Source organism: Eurosta solidaginis, chromosome 5 (genome assembly GCF_040869045.1).
Source record: "Eurosta solidaginis isolate ZX-2024a chromosome 5, ASM4086904v1, whole genome shotgun sequence".
Lineage (NCBI taxonomy): Eukaryota > Metazoa > Arthropoda > Insecta > Diptera > Tephritidae > Eurosta > Eurosta solidaginis.
The window spans coordinates 276,065,890-276,087,904 of record NC_090323.1 but is presented as its reverse complement, the minus strand read 5'-3'; the positions used below and the strand labels follow the sequence as shown (position 1 = coordinate 276,087,904).

General features: G+C 37.3%; 1 protein-coding gene across 18 annotated transcripts in view; it reads right to left on the bottom strand.

Moving 5' to 3' along the window:
• The window catches only part of Tie (Tie-like receptor tyrosine kinase), a 64,574-nt gene that overhangs the window by 4,481 nt on the left and 38,078 nt on the right, over positions 1–22,015 (bottom strand). For all 18 annotated transcript variants that reach the window (XM_067791021.1, XM_067791010.1, XM_067791004.1 and 15 more), the window contains 2 exons: positions 15,530–17,857; positions 2,571–2,764 (listed from right to left, as the gene is read on the bottom strand). In XM_067791021.1, coding sequence (XP_067647122.1) covers positions 2,571–2,764; positions 15,530–17,857 — 2,522 coding nt within the window. The remainder of the gene's footprint in view (positions 1–2,570; positions 2,765–15,529; positions 17,858–22,015) is intronic.

Sequence of the window (22,015 nt, the reverse complement as noted above, 5' to 3'; positions counted from 1 at the left end):
ATACAACTGGGAGGCTAGGGTCTCGAGATATAGCCCAAAACGTGGACCCGGGTACACCTAGAATGTGTTTATACAATATGGATATCAAATGAAAGCTGTTGATGAGTGCTATAGTACAGGATAATTTTCATGTTCCTGGGATGCTAGGGTCTCGAGATATAGCCCAAAACGTGGACCCGGGTATCCCTACAATGTGTTTATACATTATGGATATCAAATGAAAACTGTTGATGAGTGCCATAGTACAGGATAATTTTCATACACCTGGGAGCCTAGCGTCTCGAGATATAGCCCAAAACGAGCACCCGGGTACCCCTAGAATGTGTTTATACAATATGGATATCAAATGAAAGCTGTTGATGAGTGCTATAGTATAGGATAATTTGCATACAACTGGGAGGCTAGGGTCTCGAGATATAGCCCAAAACGTGGACCCGGATACACCTAGAATGTATTTTTACATTATAGGTATCAAATTGAAGCTATTTACGTATGCTTAAGTACAGAGTAAGTTTTACACCGCTGGGTCACTACGGTCTCGAGATATAGGCCAAACATGGACCCGGTGGCGGCCACCGTGGTGTGATGGTAGCGTGCTCCGCCTACCACACCGTATGCCCTGGGTTCAAACCCCGGACAAAGCAACATCAAAATTTTAGAAATAAGGCTTTTCAATTAGAAGAAAATTTTTCTAAGCGGGGTCGCCCCTCGGCAGTGTTTGGCAAGGGCTCCGGGTGTATCTCTGCCATGAAAAGCTCTCAGTGAAAACTCATCTGCCTTGCAGATGCCGTTCGGAATCGGCATAAAACATGTAGGTCCCGTCCGGCCAATTTGTAGGGAAAATCAAGAGGAGCACGACGCAAATTGGAAGAGAAGCTCGGATACCCCTAGAAGGTGCGTGTAATATGGATAGCAAATGAAAGCTGTTGATGTGTGCTTTAGTACAGAGTAATTTTTATATCGCTGAGTGACAAGGGTCTTGAGATATAGGCCAAAACGTCGACCCGGATACGTGTACAATGTATGTGTATTATGGGTATCAAATGAAAGCTATTGCTGAGAGCTTTAAAGTAATTTCCATTGTAATATTCGATTTAGTAGCATCAACCTGGCAAAACTGATAAATAAACATGCGAAGTCGAAATAAAGACATGAATTAATAATACCCACATACCTATATATGTACCTATGTACGTCCTATTCGATTTGCCTGAAATTTGGTGTATTAATTTGCCTGTATTAGTATTTACGATCCTTTTTTCCGGGAACTAGACCAGAGACGGACTGGGACTGGGATTAGGACCACCCTCTGGGACTGGCAATAAGAGATGAAGGAGAATGAGAAGAACTTGAGAGAAGAGAAAAGGGGGAGAAGGAGACTGAGGAAGAGATAGGGTGAGACGAAATAGAGATAGCTGAATTGAAAAAGACGGAGGGAGGAGTGAATAAAATATTAAGAAAAATATAAGAGGGGGGAGGCAGAGTTAGACGGAAAGAATTTATTAAGATGTATGCAGATAGACAAAACTTACGGCAGAACAACGTCTGCCTGGTCTGCTAGTATATTATTAAAGCTCTGCAACTATGTGAAAGTAGCTTGTTTTGTTTAAATACTTTTAGATATACAAACATTTTGGATATCCATTTACGTTAAAGTAATTAATTTCTCTTAAATTATTTTACTTCTATAATTTCATATATGTATGTACTATAAGTGTCACCGGTGGGACATGTTTGAATTAAAAGAATTTAGTGAACTTATTTATTGTAAATAAAGTATTCAAAATGGTCTAAATGTAGTTCCCGTCATAGAATTATTTCATTAGCTAAATAAATTTAAGTTACGCAAAATTCTAGGAATTTTTATTTTTCTTTAAATACAATAGACAAAATGTACACCACTTATACCAAACATTTTCTTGCGATTATAAGTTGCATTTAGCACAGAAAAGGCGATATAAAATGCATAATTTATGTTATAAAAAATTTCAAGGAACTGTTAGGTAAATGATTTTTCAATTAAATATTAAACTTTAAACATTCTTGTCAAACCTACAAATTTACCATTCATATATACAACGTGTTCGGAACATTTCCACAAATGCACTGTTTTTACTGAAACTGACATATTAACTTATTGGTAACTTTCCAACATTTTCTCGTTTTTTTTTTATTGAAAATAAATATTATAGACTTATTTTGATGTGATCTTTACATATATTCAAAAAAAGAGTCCAAATTTTAATTCCTTATACACGATTTTGACGCCTGTGTAAATGACTTATGTATCTTCGAAAAAAAATGCTAATACCCACATTCTTTGTTAGGACGTCAGCATTGCTTTCAAATGTCATTAAGCATTAATTTTCCCAAAAAAATGCATTGCAAATTTCTTTTTACAATAAATTTGAAAAAATTATTGCATTAAGAATTTAAATTTAAAGGCCTAATGCAAAAAAAAAAATTATTGCAGCTTAGCTAACCACGCTGATGCATAACTGTAGTTTTTCATGTTTATGAGCAAATTTGTTTTGAAACAAAGAAGTTTATTTACATTGTGTAGAAATTACCCTTTTTTCAGCAATATACTCCATTCCACAAGCGATGTCGAGAGCAAAACCACCTAACGTTCGTGGCGAGAGTGGTGTTAAACTACGCCCTCCCGGCACAGATGCAGGTAAAATGTTTGTGGCACTGCGAGCAGCACGCAATAGAGAGAGTAATCGTCCTCTCATGGCATATTCCATTATCAACATGTGCGGCTCTATAAAGGAAGGAAATAGCAAGGATTTCTATATTTTTTAATACATATATTATAGTATTTCAACAAAGCTTTATATACATATCTTTATACATAAAAATCACGTGTCACATTGTTTGTCCGCGATGGACTCCTAAACTACTGCACCGATTTTGAATTTGTTTTGTACCCCTAATGTAGTTTTATCTAACTTGAAATATAGGATAGGTTATATCTCAGTTTATAGTCGCAATATTATTTTATTGCAAATTTTTTTACATGTTTATACATAATAACAAAATGTTACGTATACGCAGCGGCGCTCATATTTTTAGGTGGTACGGTTATACTTTCGTGTACTTGGTGTTTAATTAAACAACCTGCTTATCAATAAAAAATATTACAGCGAATGATATCAAGTAGAGCACATCATCAGGCCCGGTGAGAGGGGGGGATTAACCCCGGACCCGGGGTTTCTGTGGGGGCCCGCTATTTAGAAGTACTAAGGCATTTTTTTTAATTCAGGAGAGTCTTTAGTTGTTCCATCTGCAATTTTTAAGCCGAATCTCAAAAGCAACGAATATCTGCATTTCGTTTTAATATTATAGTGAAATATGAAAAATAAAAATCTATATATATAAAGGGAAAGGCTAAAATGTGTGCTAGTTGGTCGCCGGTGGTTGAAGAGATGCGTCGGTTGATTTCGTTCAAACGTGGACACGGGTACCCCTAGAATGTGTTTATATAATATTGTGACGAATACTATCAACACTAAGGGGTACTATCGTCTCTAAGCCGATACTAAGCATTGACTCGTATGCACATCAACAAATCAATAATTATGTCTACCCATATGTCCATACGAGCAGCGGGGAAGAGATGCACAAACACAGGCATATATCTTATCTGATATGCTCCCAAAAGTAGGAAATTATCTGTGGGGGTACTATCGTCTCTAAGCCGATACTAAGCAGTGACTCGTATGCACATCAACAAATCAATAATTATGTCTACCCTTATGTCCATACGAGCAGCGGGGAAGAGACGCACAAACACAGGCATATATCTTATCTGAGATGCTCCCAAAAGTAGGCAATTATCTGTGGAAGTGTCACTCACATATACACGCGCATATGAGAAGCTATGCACGTGCATCTGCAGTTATAATTTTATAGCAGTAACTAAGTAAATTCTGGAAGCGCCTAGAAGTATGCGAACGAGAAACACAGAGTATAAAAGGCAGCAACAGTAGAGGCACGACAATCAGTTTGATTTAAGCAAGCTATTAGTTACGAAGTATAAGTGTTATTGTGAAGTACTTTAATACAGGCCATTTTGCATTATTGAATAGTGGAGTTATTGATTCAACAGTTTAGTGATTTGAACGTTAGTAGAAGGTTGCAAATAAGAGGAATTGCACTAAATTCGTTACAATTGGTGTCGGAAGAGGAATTGTTGAATAAATTCCGAAGATTTTGAAAACAACTTGGGCATGGCAAAGTTGAGTGAATTAAAGATCCAGCAACTGAAAAAGGAGTTGGAGAACCGTGGATTGAATACAACCGGCAATAAGATCGAATTTCAAGCACGGCTACGAGAGGTAATGAAGTCGCAAGGAATTGATGTGGACGAGTATTTCTTTTATCCTGATGGGGACGAGACAACAACAAAAATTGAAGAGAAAAACGAAACATCGCAGACAGTTACGGGCACAGACTTGAACATGATTTTGGCTGCAATATCTGCTCAAACATCGACAATGGCATCTCAACTGGAATGCCAGAAGACATATATGGCATCCCAAATGGAATCACAGGAGCCACGTATATCCGAAATGTCGTTACAAATAACATCCAGGATTGAAACACAGGAGGCACGTATATCCAAAATGTCGTCACGAATAGCATCCAGGATTGAGGCACAGGAAGCACGTATATCCGAAATGTTGGGACAAATTTCAACACAGGTATCATCGCAGATCTCTGCACAATTAGAAGCCCGTATGGACGAAAAAATAATGTAGTTTGAGAACAAAATCGAGGCGGAGGTAGATGCTTTAAATGGTCATATACAGGAGCTGCTACTAAATCGCCCAGTTGTTTCAGCAAGAAATACGAAGGTAAAAACTCCATCTTTTGACGGATCTGTTCCTTTCCAGGTATTTAAGCTTCAGTTTGATAAGACCGCAACAGTGAACAACTGGAATACTGAAGATAATATTGCTGCACTATTGGTGGCATTGAAAGGATCTGCTGCTGAAATCCTACAGATGATTCCCGAGGGAGAGCGGAACAACTACGAAACTTTGATGAGTGCTCTAGAGAGGCGATACGGAAGCGAGCATAGAAAACAGATATACCAAATTGAGTTGCAAAACCGTCACCAAAGAGCGAATGAGACTTTGCAGGAGTTTGCCTCGGATTTTGAAAGATTGGCTCATTTGGCAAATGCGGACGCACCCGTGGAATACACTGAAATTGTAAAGATTCAGAGCTTTATAAATGGCGTACGGGACGTCGAAACAAAGCGAGCTACATCCGCAAACCCAAAACCAACATTTGCAGAAACGATATCACATGCATTGACTCAGGAAACTGCCTCACTATTGAGTAAACCAGCATACAAAGCTCATCGTGTCGAAGTAGAAAGACCAGAGTGGGTAGACGCAATTTTGGAAGCTTTAAAAGGAACGCAACAGAAAAATAATGATGCAGTCAAATGCTCTAAGTGTGGTAAGCCAGGGCACATTGCATATTATTGCAATACCAACCCTAATAGTTCCAACAATGTGGGTGGCCGTAAACGCAGAGCTGAAGGAGATGAGCAAATCTCCAAGTCCACCCAATCGTTAAACTAAAGCGAGTCAGCCGCAAGAGGCGACAGCTGGCTCCCGCAATTGAATGGCCCATAATCTCTATCTCGCAAGTTGGAAGAAGGTCAAACAATCTTACTGTCTGAGGACACGTGGATGGAAAGGAACGTTTACTGACTGAAGATCTCATTCCATCATTCGAGCGGATATAGTCAATAAGAAGATAAGATCATTGCATGGAGCAAGATTGCGTACAGCCACTAGAGAAGACAGCATGGTTCTAGGAGAAGTAGCATGTGAAGTCGCAATTGGGAACGTCACGGTAGTACACAATTTTATAGTGGCAGAGATTGTTGATGAAATCATAATTGGAGTGGAGTTCTTAATCGATCATCAAGATCGACATGGATGTACCACTTAATTTTGCTACGGGAGGGGCTACAGCAGTAAACGAGTGCTGGTGGAAGAGAGTCAGCAAATACCACCAAAATCAGAAGCAGTCATCTGGTCGAAGGTTGGTGGAGATTGTGGGACAAACAAATTGTGGGTTGTCGAAGCAGCAAACAAATCAGCACCGAACATACTTGTAGGAAAAACCCTGGCTATGACAAAACAAGATGGACGTATTCCGGTAAGAGTACTCAATGAGTTCAAGTCACCACTCAAACTGACCAAAGGAGCTATTTTGGGAAAATGCCAATAGGCTGAAGTAGTTATTAACTGTGAACAGCTCCAGGAACAAGTTTCGCCTAGTAATACTGGTATTTAAAATGACATCACGGCATGGACGCAGGGGCCAGAGGAAGATTATCAGAGTAAGGCAAAGCAACTGCTCCTAAAGTACGCAAACATATTTGACCAGGATGGTTCCAAACCAGGCCGCACCAATGTTTTGAAACATTAAATTGACACTGGAGACGCGAGGCCGATACGTCAAGCTCCTCGTAGTGTTCCACTGGCGAAACGGGAAGTTGTGAGTCAAATCGTACAAGAAATGAGCGACAGCGGCATCATCGAACCATCAGCTAGTCCATGCAGCTCACCTGTGGTACTTGTGAAGAAGAAGGATGGGAAAATGAGGTTTTGCGTGGACTACCGCAAGATAAACGACGTCACGAAAAAGGATAGCTACCCATTGCCAAGAATTGACGACACTCTGGACTCGCTCTCTGGTACGAAATGGTTTGCCACACTGGACCTTAAAAGTGGTTACTGGCAAGTGGAGGTGAAGGAGGAAGACAAAGAGGAAACAGCCTTCGGAGATGGTCTTTGGCAATTTACAGTAATGCTCTTTGGTCTATGTAATGCACAAGCTACTTTCGAGAGACTCATGGATCAGGTATTGAAAGGACTACATTGGAAAACATGCTTGGTGTACCTGGACGATATCATCCTATTGGGCAAGGACTTTGATGAACATCTTAAAAACTTAGAGGATGTTTTCCAGAGAATAGCTGGCGCTGGTCTGAAACTAAGTCCCAAAAGGTGTTCGCTTTTTAAAACGGAAGTAAACAATTTGGGTCACAAGGTAACGACAGAAGGCATCTGTACTGCGAATGAAAAGATAGAGGTAGTAAAGGATTTGCCAAGACCACTGAACCTGCATGAATTGAGAAGTTTCCTTGGGCTGTGCACATATTACCGCCGATTTGTGCCAAACTTCTCCAGCGTAGCCCATAGCCTCCATGAGCTTAAAAGAAAAAATAAAGCTTTTGACTGGAAGAAGGGGCAAGAGGTGGCTTTCCAAACATTGAAGGAGCGTTTGTGCACTGCCCCAATGTTGGCAAATCCGATTCCAGGAGCAACATTTATTCTAGATACAGATGCGAGTGGATATGCAATAGGAGGCGTTTTATCACAACTGGTCGATGGACAGGTGAAGGTAGTTGCATATTACAGCCGTTCGATTGGAAAACCAGAGAGGAACTATTGCGTTACATGGAGAGAGCTGTTGGCATTGGTAGAGTGCATTAAACATTTTCACAAATACCTCTACGGCCAACGATTCCGCATCAGGACAGATCACGCAGCGTTGAAATGGCTTCTGCAGTTCCGTAATCCAGAAGGACAATTGGCACGGTGGATCGAGCGACTACAAAGCTATGACTTTTCCATTGAGCATCGAAAAGGTAGTACCCATGGAAATGCTGATGCAATGTCACGAAGACCATGTAGTTTGGAATGCAAACACTGTTCAAAGGCCGAGGCTAAAGAAGACATTATAGACGTCCGGCTAATGACTATAACGTGTACGGGTGAATGGGACAAGGAACGACTAAGAAAGTGTCAGTTAGAAGGGCTCGAACGAAACGAAAGACCAAACAGAGAGGAAATGTCAGCAGAGAGACCCATTGCGAAGTCATATTGGGAACAGTGGAACAGTTTAGAATTGATATCCCGTTGCTTGCATCGAGTGTGGGAGAGTGAGGATGGTCAATGCAAGAAGAAACTGATAGTTGTTCCCAGAAATAGGATTCCTGACGTGCTCAGCGAGCTGCATAATGGTCCAAGTGGAGGTCATCTTGGAATCACGAAGACGCTCGAGAAGATTAGACAGAGATTATATTGGGTTAGTTGCCGTCAGTCGGTCACTGAGTGGATTGCGAACTGCGAGGTTTGCAGCAGAGCAAAAGGCCCAAAACTCGAAGTCATGGCCAGATGAAGCAATAAACTCAGGTGCGCCATTTGAAAGGATTGGTATGGATGTCGCGGGTCCATTTCTTACTAGCAACTGCGGAAACAAATATGTACTGGTGGTTATGGATTATTTCAGCAAATGGCCAGAAGTATACCCAATCCCAAATCAAGAAACAGTAGCAGAAGTTTTTATAAACAATTGGGTTGCAAGGTATGGTGTACCAATAGAGTTGCATTCTGACCAAGGCAGGAATTTCAAATCAGCTGTGTTCCAGGAAATGTGTAAATCATTAGGCATTCGAAAAACACGGACAACTGCATTGCATCCTCAGTCTGATGGGATGGTGGAACGTATCAATAGAACCTTGGAGGAGCATTTAAGGAAAGTAGTAGACAAGTACCATAAGGAGTGGGATACCCGCATACCATTATTCAGCAGTGCATGAGACAACGGGCCAAACCCCTGCAAAAGTTATTTTTGGCAATTACCTTCGACTGCCAGCTGATTTGAAGTTTGGGATAGATGCCGATGCTGAGAGAAATGTCAAGAAGTCCACTGGTGTCTTGGAAGAAGAACTGAGAGAGATACACGATCTTGTTAGGCAACGGGCGAATATTATGAGTGACAAGATGAAAGCCAGATACGATAAAGCAATTAATTCGGAAGGTTTTAAAAAAGGAGATTTGGTGCTGTTATACAACCCACAACGAAAAAAGGTTTGTCCCCGAAATTGCAGTGTAACTGGGAAAGCCCATGTAAAGTTGTAAAACGGGTCAATGATGAGTTTACCGCATACAAACCATTGGTAAACTACGAACCAAAATGAAATTGGTTCATCTGGAAAGGCTGGCGGCGTCTAGATCAGGAAATTTGTCTGATCGGGACGATCAGACTTAGGTGGAGGGCAGTGTGACGAATACTAGCAACACTAAGGGGTACTATCATATCTAAGCCGATACTAAGCAGTGACTCCTATGCACATCAACAAATCAATCATTATGTCTACCCATATGTCCATACGAGCAGCGGAGAAAAGACGCACAAACACAGGCATATATCTTATCTGAGATGCTCCCAAAAGTAGGCAATTATCTGTGGAAGTGTCACTCACATATACACGCGCATATGAGAAGCTATACACGTGCATCTGTAGTTATAATTTTATAGCAGTAACTAAGTAAATTCTGGAAGCTCCTAGAAGTATGCGAACGAGAAATCACAGAGTAAAAAAGCAGCAACAATAGAGGCACGACAATCAGTTTGGTTTAAGCAAGCTATTAGTTGCGAAGTATAAATGTTATTGTGAAGTACTTTAATAAAGGCCATTTTGCATTATTGAATAGTGGAGTTATTTATTCAACAGTGTAGTGATTCGAACGTTAGTAGAAGGTTGCAAATTGCACTAAATTCGTTACAATATGGATATCAAATGAAAGCTGTTGATTAGTGCTTTAGTACAGAGTAATATATTATACCGCTTGGTGACTAGGATCTTAAGATATAGGCCAAAACGTGGACCCGGATACCACTGGAATGTGTAGGTAATATGGATATGAAATGAAAGCTGTTGCTGAGAGCTCTAAATTAATTTTCATTGTGATATTCGATTTAGTCGCGACAACCTGGCAAAAAATAATATAATGATAAATATGGATGCCAAGCCGATACAGAGACATGAATTAATAATAGCCACATACCTATTTACATTCGTCCGATTAGATTTTCCTGAAATTTGGTATATAAATTTGCCTATATTAGTATTTACGATCCTTTTTTCCGGGAAGTAGACCAGAGACGGACTGGGACTTGGATTAGGACTGGGACTGCAACAAAATACATACCACCCTCTGGGACAGGCAATAAGGGATGAAGAAGAATTAGAAAAACGTGAGAGAAGAGAAAAAATAGAAGGGGAAGGAGGGAGGAGTGAACAAAAGGATCAGAAAAAAGTGAGAGTGTGGCGGGAGGGCAGAGTTAGCTGAAAAAGCTTATTAAAATGTATGCAGATAGGCCAAATTTAGGGCAGAACAACGTCTGCCGGGTCTGCTAGTATTCATAATATATAATATATAGTATACATAACATATATTACATATACACTAAAAATTATCTGCACAATAGAGCTATCACGACGTGTGGAAAAAAAAAGTTGAACATTTATCTTGGGGGTACTACGCAAATTGAGGGGGCTTCACATATATAACTAAGGGCTACTCCCTTTCAAAACCTTCATTAATACTTTTAATTTGATACCCATATCGTACAAACACGTTATAGAGTCACCACTGGTCCACCCTTATTTCGATATCTCGAAAAGGCGTCCACCTATAGAACTAAGGTCCACTACGTTTTAAATAATCATTAACACCTCTCATTTGATACACATGTCATACAAACACATTTCAGGTTTACCCTAGGTTCATTTTGCTAAATGGTGCTTTTCCCTTATTTTGTCTCCAAAGCTCTCAGCTGAGTATGTAATGTTCGTTTACTTCCGAAATTAGCTTTCCTTATTTGTTTAAAAAACACAACATTAACACAGCGTTCAAAACATCGCTCAATCTAGGGCGAACACTAGGAACTAACACTAACTCATAGGATCCGTTTAGCAGCCACGGCGTATACAAGCTTACCTGCGCATGCCAACACAGTTACATAGAACAAACAGGACGGCAAATAAGACCGAGGTTCAGAGAACACATTAGAGATTACAAAAAAAACACGGAATCCAAACATTATACCAGAGTATAACTTCGCCAATCATATGATCGGAAATTAATGTTCCCCAGCAAACATCAATAAAACAGTTACATGGAAATCTACAAACATAAAACATTCCACGAAAGAATAATAAACGAACAGATAAACACAATTTCTGACACAATATTTGAGCCTTTAAAACTTGTTCAAAAGAAAGTAATCACACAAGTGCAACAGACAAACACACAACAACAAATAAACACAAAACAATAAACGCACCAAAGCAACAAACCCACAAAGAAGGTCAAACAACTAGAATTATTGATAAAGTCCCCAACACCATCCCGGAATGACCCCCAAATGACCCCGATGGAGTCCCCAAAACCATCCCGGAATGACCCCCAAATTACCCCAATGGAGTCCCAAAAACATCCCGGAAAGACCCCCAAAAGACCCCGGGAGACCCCGAGGGAGTCCCCAAAACCATCTCGGAATGACCCGAAATGACCCGAAGGAGTCCCCAAAACCATCCCGGAACGACCCCGGGAGGACACCGAGGGAGTACCTAAAAATATCCCAGTACAACCCCCAAATGACCCCGATAGAGTCCCCAAAAATATCCCAGAACAACCCACAAATGACCCTGAGAGAGTCCGCAAAGGGATCCCGGAACGACCTCCAAATGGCCCAGAGGGAGTCCCCAAAAAGATCCCGGAACGACCCCCAAAAGACCCCGGTAGGACCCCGAGGGAGTCCCTGAAATTACCCAAAAATTTACCCCAAGAGACCCAGGGAGGATCCCCAGGGTGTCACAGAAATTACGTCCAAATGACCCCCAAAAACCCCCGCTAATACTCCCCAAAATCATTTCAAAATTTCACTCAGAAGCTTCAGAACTACACGCGCACTGGTTACGCATATGGGTATATTTCCGGGCATCTCAAGAGTTTATTATACCTTTCATGAAAATGAAATGGTATATTAATTTCGTCACGAAACCGAAAATTGTAAGTCCTTAAAGGAAAATAGATAGACCCACCATTAAGTATACCGAAATAATCAGGTTGAAGAGCTGAGTTGATTTAGCCATGTCCGTCTGTCCGTCTGTCCGTCTTTCTGTTTGTATGCAAACTAGTCCCTCAATTTTTGAGATATCTTGATAAAATTTGGTGAGCGGTTGTATTTGGGTGTCCGATTAGACATTTGTCGGAACCGACCGGATCGGACCACTATAGCATATATCCTCCATACAACCGATTTTTCAGAAAAAGAGGATTTTTGTAATATCTTACCCAATTTAACAGATTGAAGCTTCAAACTTCACCATATTCGTATATTGCGCATATTGTTGCCTGAAAAAATTGATGAGATCGGTCGTATATATAGTATATATCCCCCACAACCGATTGTTCAGATAAGGAACTTTTCGTAATTACTGCCCCATTTTAAGAGCTAGAGGCTTCAAATTTCAACGAATGCTTAGGTATATAGCATATATTGTTGTCTGAAAAAATCATAAAGATCGCTGGTATATATAGTATATATATGGTGGTATATATAGTATATATATATATATTTTCGCAAATTTTAGCCCAATTGTAACAGCTAGAAGCTTCAAATTTCACCGAATACTTACGTATATAGCATATATTGTTGTCTGAAAAAATCATAGAGCTCGGTTGTATATATAGTATATATCTCATACAACCGATTGTTCAGATAAGAAACTTTTCGCAATTTCTACCCCATTTTAACAGCTATAAGCTTCAAATTTCACCGATTGCTTACGTATATAGCATATATTGTTGTCTGAAAAAATCATAGAGATCGGTTGTATATATACTATATATCTCATACAACCGATTGTTCAGATAAGAAACTTTTCGCAATTTCTACCCCATTTTAACAGCTAGAAGCTTCAAATTTCACCAAATGCTTAAGTATATAGCATCTATTGTTGTCTGAAAAAATCATAGAGATCGGTTGTATATATAGTATATATCTCATACAACCGATTGTTCAGATAAGAAACTTTTCGCAATTTCTACCCCATTTTAAAAGCTATAAGCTTCAAATTTCACCGATTGCTTACATATATAGCATATATTGTTGTCTGAAAAAATCATAGAGATCGGTTGTATATATAGTATATATCTCATACAACCGATTGTTCAGATAAGAAACTTTTCGCAATTTCTACCCCATTTTAACAGCTAGAAGCTTCAAATTTCACCAAATGCTTAAGTATATAGCATCTATTGTTGTCTGAAAAAATCATAGAGATCGGTTGTATATATAGTATATATCTCATACAACCGATTGTTCAGATAAGAAACTTTTCGCAATTTCTACCCCATTTTAAAAGCTATAAGCTTCAAATTTCACCGATTGCTTACATATATAGCATATATTGTTGTCTGAAAAAATCATAGAGATCGGTTGTATATATAGTATATATCTCATACAACCGATTGTTCAGATAAGAAACTTTGCGCAATTTCTGCCCCGTTTTAACAGCTAGAAGCTTCAAATTTCACAAAATGCTTACGTATATAGCATATATTGTTGTCTGAAAAAATCATAGAGATCGGTGGTATATATATTATATACTTCATATAAACTCTCATTTTTGCCCCTTTTTTACGGCTAGAAGCTTCAAAATTCATCAAATTTCATCAAATAGTTAGCTTTACGTCATATATTTTTGAAATGCGTGATTCGTAGTCACAGTTTTTACATGCAGACCACAAAAAACGTGAAGCTTTGCATCCTCACACAGATTACCTACCTATTTTTTATTTTATATTTATCTTAAAATCGTTTAGATATGTTCAAATTTCACTAAATGCTTACGTGTATAGCATATATTGTTGTCTGAGAAAATCATAGATACCGGTGGTATATATAGTATATATCCCATACAACCGATTGTTCAGATAAGAAACTTTGCGCAATTTCTTCCCCATTTTAACAGCTAGAAGCTTCAACTTTCACCAAATGCTTACGTGTATAGCATATATTGTTGTCTGAAAAAATCATTGAGATCGATGGTATATATAGTATATATCTCATACAACCGATTGTTCAGTTAAGAAACTTTGCGCAATTTCTGCCCCTTTTTAACAGCTAGACGCTTCAAATTTCACCATATGCTTATGTATATAGCATATATTGTTGTCTGAAAAAATCATAGAGGTCGCTGGTATATATATTATATACTTCATATAAACTGTCATTTTTGCCCCTTTTTTACCGCTAGAAGCTTCAAAATTCATCAAATTTCATCAAATAGTTACGTTTACGTCATATATTTTTGAAATACGTGATTCGTAGTCATAGTTTTTACATGCAGACCACAAAAAACGTGAAGCGTTGCATCCTCACACAGATTACCTACCTATTTTTTATTTTATATTTATCTTAAAAATTGTTTAGATATGTTCAACTTTCACTAAATGCTTACGTGTATAGCATATATTGTTGTCGGAGAAAATCATAGATACCGGTGGTATATATAGTATATATCCCATACAACCGATTGTTCAGATAAGAAAATTTGCGCAATTTCTTCTCCATTTTAACAGCTAGAAGCTTCAACTTTCACCAAATGCTTACGTGTATAGCATATATTGTTGTCTGAGAAAATCATAGATACCGGTGGTATATATAGTATATATCTCATACAACCGATTGTTCAGATAAGAAACTTTGCGCAATTTCTTCCCCATTTTAACAGCTAGAAGCTTCAAATTTCACCAAATGCTTACGTGTATAGCATATATTGTTGTCTGAAAAAATCATTGAGATTGGTGGTATATATAGTATATATCTCATACAACCGATTGTTCAGATAAGAAACTTTCCGCAATTTCTACCCCATTTTAACAGCTATAAGCTTCAAATTTCACCGATTGCTTACGTATATAGCATATATTGTTGTCTGAAAAAAATCATAGAGATCGGTGGTATATATATTATATACCCCATATAAACTCATTTTTTGCCCCCTTTTTACGGCTAGAAGCTTCAAAATTCATCAAATTTCATCAAATAGTTACGTTTACGTCATATATTGTTGAAATACGTGATTCGCAGTCATAGTTTTTACACGCAGACCACAAAAAACCAGAAACTTTGCATCCTCACACAAAGTACCTACCTATTTTTTATTTTATATTTATCTTAAAAATCGTTAAGGTATGCAGATCTGTTCACTATATATTTCTTATCTTATACATCCGATTATTCGGAGATTACGAACGGGATAAGATTATTGTTCAGCCCCATTCATGAAAGGTATGAAGTCTTCGGCACAGCCGAAGACAGTCCCGTTCTTACTTGTTTTTTTTATTTTTGAATAACTTCCATATTTTTTAAATAATGTATAATAACTCAACTCTTTACTCAAAATTTAGAAAAATAAGAACGACCGATTATCATCACTCAGGATATTTTGAATAACGATAAAATGTTATTCATTATTCAAAAATGCTTGAATAAAAAATAAGTTTTTATTCATCAATCAAAAAATTTAGAATGATGAATAATTTTTTTATTTTTTCGTTAATCGTTATTCAAATTTGTTTCCCTGATTAAGGTAACGATGTATTTACGAATACGTTATTAATGCAGTACTAACCACTCTCCACGCAGGCACCAAGCAGAGTAACAACGTTCTGATGAGAGCCCAATTTCCGCATGATATCAGCTTCTTCTTTTAAGCCAGATTGTGCGCTACATTTTCGGATCGTTTTTACTGCTACAATTCGTGTAGCACCGAAATGGCCACTGAGGTCATCAGCTTCAGCTTTCCATACCTGGCCAAAGTTTCCTTCACCTAGCAAACTTTTCAAACGAATATTGTTACGGTCAAATTCCTGATCGCTTGTAACCGAGCACCGTTCATCATAACGGTCGTTATAATTTGTTTCCCGAGTTGTAATCTGGCTATGTTGCGATGTATAAACAGTATGGTGGTCAGTATCATCCTGCTCGTCCTCCTTTTTAATACGATATTTGGAGTCTAGCTTTTTAACGGGGCTTATTGGTTGTTGGTCCGTAATGCATACATCGAAATCTTCCTCACTTTTTCCTTTTCTTCGGAGCAAGTATGATCTCACAAGGTAGAGGACTAGAGCGCATAGAGGTATAATGCCGATTGCGGCTAGCACCATTGTGGCAATATTAACACGTCTCATCTCTTGTGAGACATCTCTTTCTCTGACCATCAAAGGGGGATGACTTCGTACCAATTTCTCAAATGGAGTCGTCTCTATAATACCCACATACGAAAGTCCGCTTTTCTTATGCCATTGAGGAGATGTTGTTTCTGTTTGCAAAAATGGATTCTCAGTATGAGAGTTAACAGTTGATCGCACGGAGGTAACTATCGTAGTATGCAAAATAAAAGTTGGGGCATCTTTTACATCTTGAATCGTAGTGACGATGTCAAACAAAGGTATTTTACTTGTAGTAGTGTCAGTTTTAGACCTAATCGAATTTTCGTCGTTTATTATTTCTCTGGTAAGATGTGGACCAAGACCTCCTAGTTCTTCAATATCCTCATGCACAATAATGTTAGCACGTTGTGTACTTGTGGGCAACGTTGTTGAATCCGATGTGGAAATATTTAAAATTTTTGTTGTTGGGTTTACCCTTTTTGTTTTCAAAATGGTAGCCAAAGTAGTAGATGTGAAGGGGCGTAGTGACGTAATATTATTTCTTTGAATATTTGTATTTAAGGTTGTCATTTGTGATACCATTCTCTCTTCCAAAAAGGACGAAGACGTTGAACTTTGTCCTGGACCATTTTTTTGAATATTCGTTTTATTTGCAATTAAATCAGATTCCGGATAATTTGCTCCTTCTTTTATTGACGCGTTTTTAAATTGCGGAATTTGTTCGGATTCATCTTCATCAGCATACACCTTTATTATTAACGGTGTTGGGGCATCGACTGACTGGATTAACGGAGATAAAGTGGAACATCTTTGATCACTTCGGTCAACACTTCCATCCATGACATTTTCTTCCCCCCTGATATCCTTCTTCAATGTTGTCACGTTTGAGGCAAGAGAGGTATTACCATTTTTGTTTGATAGAAGTCCGCTTTTAGCTTCTGATGAATTGATAGATGTCAACGCACTTGCACGAAATGGTGAGCGTCCAGCACTAACATATCCCCGATCTCTATATTTATATCTTGATCGACTACGTTCCACTGCTGATAAAGTTGGCGGAGATACTAGTGTCCTTGGTGTACTGGAGCTTACTTTTGAAACAGAAACCTCCAATAATTTGGGATGTTCTTCACTCACTGAAGTTATTGTTAATGTGGCAGGTTTAATAGGTGGCAGCTTTTGCCCAAAATACAGATAAGGTTGAATGTCTTCATCTTCAATGGAAGTAGACTGAGTGGTGGCTGTTGATAGCAATTTGTTTCTGGTACGATATTTTTCGTTTTTAATTACATCTGGTATATGATTTAAAGTGCCATTTTGCTCCTTTGCAACTACAAATAAGCCATGCGACGACTCGTCGGTGAAGAGGATTTCGTTGTTGTCACGCTCAGTAGTTTGTGTGATGATGGGGGATGATGGTCGAACAATTTCCACATTACTTATAGGAGAATAAGTGTCTTTCGAAGCTGCCAAAAATGTTCGCGAAAAGTTTGAACATTCTCGCATACAACTTGCTGTTGTACGACGGGTAAAGTTCTTTGTGCAATTTCGTATACAAATTGACCTCGGGTCAGTTGGTGCCCTAGATGGGTTCTCCATTGATGTCATAGTAACAGTGCGTCCCGTAGTTACAATACGTGTACGAAAGCGATCATTATGTAGTGCATTTCGACGGGCCGCCAAAACGTTCATAAGTTTACGCTCCCTCTCTTGTGCAACATTGGTAGGTGTAACTGCAGGGCGATTTGGTCTGGTCGAAGTACTAATGCTGGAATCTTCTGATGTGCCTGTAATAAAAACAATGTTATATAATAACTCTTGCATTACAAAATCTTTTGGCAAACAAATTAATGATATTTAGATCATTGTGAATCAAACTAAGTGTGATATCTTATCTGTCAACTGCCTGACAGGATGTTCAATATGGCTACTTTTGAGCGTTTTGACAAGGTGTTCAATATGGCGGCGCATAGGGCCGGCTATTTTCAGCGGGTGATAGAAAGAGATACAGAATGAGACAGCGAGAGCACTGCTCTACAAAATTAAACTTTTTGCATTACCCTGGATCACGACTATTTTTTTTTTTATTTGCTATATTCCCCTAATTATAAAAACGGTCGAAATTTAAAATTCTATGGATACGTTTTTTTTTTTTTTTTTTTTTTTTTTTGTTTTCTAAAATTTGCCTTTTTTGAAAAGGGAGATCCATTGATTTAATCATATCTCTGGAACGGGTTGTCCGATTTTGTTGGAGAAAACAGCGTATAATAGCAAATAAAATTACCTTAAAATTGTTTAAATACCATTTTTTTTAAATACTTATTGTTTTCGGAGGTATTTGCATCGCATTAGAAAAAATCGTTTTTTTGTATTAAAAATTTCCATTTTTTTTTTTTTTTTCTTTAATTCGTAAAAAATCGAAAGAGACAAAAACTTACAACTTTTATTAGATGATCGTAAAACTGTAAACATTCCAAATCAGGCAAGCTTTATTTCATGAAAATCCATGGATAAACGGTAATATTATTAACAATTAAGTGAATGAAGGGAAAATACGTATTTTTAATATTTTTGTTTATTTAGCTATTTAAGATACCTTTATTAAAGAAATTCTACAAAATTTAGTAATTGAAATATTTAAAAATAGTTTCTGCGTTTTGCTTGTCTACTGTAATTTTCTGAATTTGATTCTCGTATCAGAAACCAATTATAATCCCCCATCATATTTTCGTTCCAGAATCCTTGATAACGCTCCTCCATTGACTTAAGTTGTTGGTGAAATCCTTCTCCATGCTCGTCACTGACATCACCAAGATGTGAAGGGAATAAATCCAAATGGGAGTGTAAGAAATGCGTTTTTAGAGACATGTTTGCACCTGAAATTATATGTATATGTAATTTAGAGATTACAATTATGATGAATATACAAAAATCATATCATATTCCTAGTTACCGATTTTCGAATAGTTGGTTAGTAAATCAGAAATGATTTCCTTATAATTTGGACCCCGATTATTTCCTAAAAAATTTGAAACAATCAGCCTAAATGAGTTCCAAGCAGCCTGTTCATCGGGTGATAGTAACGTCTCGAATGTTGAGCTCTGTAGTAGTTTTCAGATTTGTGGACCATCAAATACACCTTCAGAAATTTTTGAAGCGGCCAATTTTGGAAATATTGTTTGAATATAATCGAATGTTTTTTCATTTTTATTTAGCGCCTTAACAATATTCTTGACTAATCCAAGCTTGATGTATAATGGCGGAAAAATTACATTCTCCTTTTTTATTAGAGCAGCATATTTTATATTGTGTGTGCCTACTTCGTGATTGGTTCTTGCTGGCCAGTCCTTCCTTACATAATGTGCGCTTCGATCTCGGCTATCCAAAAGGCAAAGAAAACAACAATGTTTTGTGTAACCACTTTGTAGTCCAGTTATTAAAGCTGATGTGAAGGGAATAAATCCAAATGGGAGTGTAAGAAATGCGTTTTTAGAGACATGTTTGCACCTGAAATTATATGTATATGTAATTTAGAGATTACAATTATGATGAATATACAAAAATCATATCATATTCCTAGTTACCGATTTTCGAATAGTTGGTTAGTAAATCAGAAATGATTTCCTTATAATTTGGACCCCGATTATTTCCTAAAAAATTTGAAACAATCAGCCTAAATGAGTTCCAAGCAGGCTGTTCATCGGGTGATAGTAACGTCTCGAATGTTGAGCTCTGTAGTAGTTTTCAGATTTGTGGACCATCAAATACACCTTCAGAAATTTTTGAAGCGGCCAATTTTGGAAATATTGTTTGAATATAATCGAATGTTTTTTCATTTTTATTTAGCGCCTTAACAATATTCTTGACTAATCCAAGCTTGATGTATAATGGCGGAAAAATTACATTCTCCTTTTTTATTAGAGCAGCATATTTTATATTGTGTGTGCCTACTTCGTGATTGGTTCTTGCTGGCCAGTCCTTCCTTACATAATGTGCGCTTCGATCTCGGCTATCCAAAAGGCAAAGAAAACAACAATGTTTTGTGTAACCACTTTGTAGTCCAGTTATTAAAGCTACCACTTTCAAATCGCAACATATTTTCCAATCGTGTTTTTCATAATGAATATATTTTAAAAGTTTGGACATGGTTTCATAAGTATCCTTTATATTTACGGCGTGTGCGATTGGTATTGATGGCTTCTGATTGCCATTGTGTAATAAAACTGCTTTAAGGCTTTCTTTGTTACTATCAATAAATAATCTCCATTCACTTGCGTCATATGTTTGGCCAAGCTTTCCAAAAAGTCCAGTTATATCATAGCAAAAACATATATTGTTTTTATTTCTATAAAAACAAGCATATGACTTATGTCGCTCACGATAGGTAGTTATCGTAACCTGTTTTTCTAATAAACGTCTTTCTTTTAGACGGGATGCAAGTAGCTCTGACTTATCTTTTTGAAGGTCTAGGTCTCTTATAAGATCGTTTAACAAGGACTGGCAAAATCCGTCTGATACGCTGGAGAATTTTGATTTTCATGTTGATTTTCAGGGCGTGGAACTCCATCTGAATCTAGCACGGGAAGAGTAAAACCGCCAGCTGAAATCGTGGGATAAGACCAAATCATATGTTTTCCAAATCCTTTTTTTTTACTTAAACAAAAGTAACAATTAGCATCATGATCACATGTTTCTCTCCACATCATAGGTTTTTCAATTTGCATGTTTTCTCTGTGAAAAATTAGTATCATAAATATTTTTAATTCATAAATGTAATTGTTACTTACTGAGGGTAGGATTTCCATTTCTTTAAAATATATATACAGCTATCACAAATTGAATTCGGCTCAAGTTCTCAACATCAATTTTAAAATAATCCTTGTATGAATTTTGTAGTGAAATAGTGAAATTTCTCCGCCCTTTTGCTGTAGTGTAAAGACCACATACATAACAAAATATATTCGGGTCATTTTTGCAGACAAATTTTCTACTGTTATTATTCATTTTTTTAAATTGGTTAATTAATAGTTTTTTACTGTTGTTGATAACTTGACATTTCGCGATCAGGAATGGTAGTTAAATAACGTTGAATGAACTAAATGAATTACTTTAAATAGTCGCAGACCATTTCGATTTTCAAAAGTATGTATCTTTTTTTTCGTTAAGTTTGTCACAATCGACGACAATATACCATACAGGACAGGCATCTAATGGGTATGTAATTTTTTTAACCACTACCTGCGAAAGGGTTTGAAAAAAGGGGTTTTCAAAAAAACTTCATATGCTATGGGAAATTCCCTGTGCAGACTGGGATCTTCAGTAGGTAGGTATAACAGTTTCTATGACGGAGTGATAATTTGATTTTTTTGTTTTTATGATTTAAGCATTCTAAGAACATCGCAAGAAATGCCTCAAGGAAAAAGTTGTACTTATTTGATACAAAATATATATGACCATACTTCTTTCTTACGAAAACCCGCGTGGGTAACTTAAATTTTCCGTACTGTATGAGGCATTTTTTTCTTATGATCTGTGTTTTGCCTTAAGAAAAATTGACGGGGAAAAATTTCTTGAGTGTCATTATGGAGTTTTCTCATTTCTGGCGATGCCCGTAGTAAGTTTTAAAAAGACAAAGTTGCGCAAAATGTCATACCTAAATAATTTGTTTGTAAAAAACTATAATAGGCTTGATATGCAAAATTTTCGCTAAATTGGGTATTTTCACTTTATTGTCAATAAAACCAACATTTATTCATGTATTTTTACGAAATAAGGTTTTAATTATTTATAATGTTTACAGTTTTAAGACCATTAAATAAAATTGGTAAGTTTTTAAAACCTTCGATTTTTTATGAATTTTTGAAAAATGAAAAAAAGTTCGATTTTGTAAAAAAAAATTGTTTCTTACATTTTTATGTGAATAACTCCACAACCGTCGATCATAT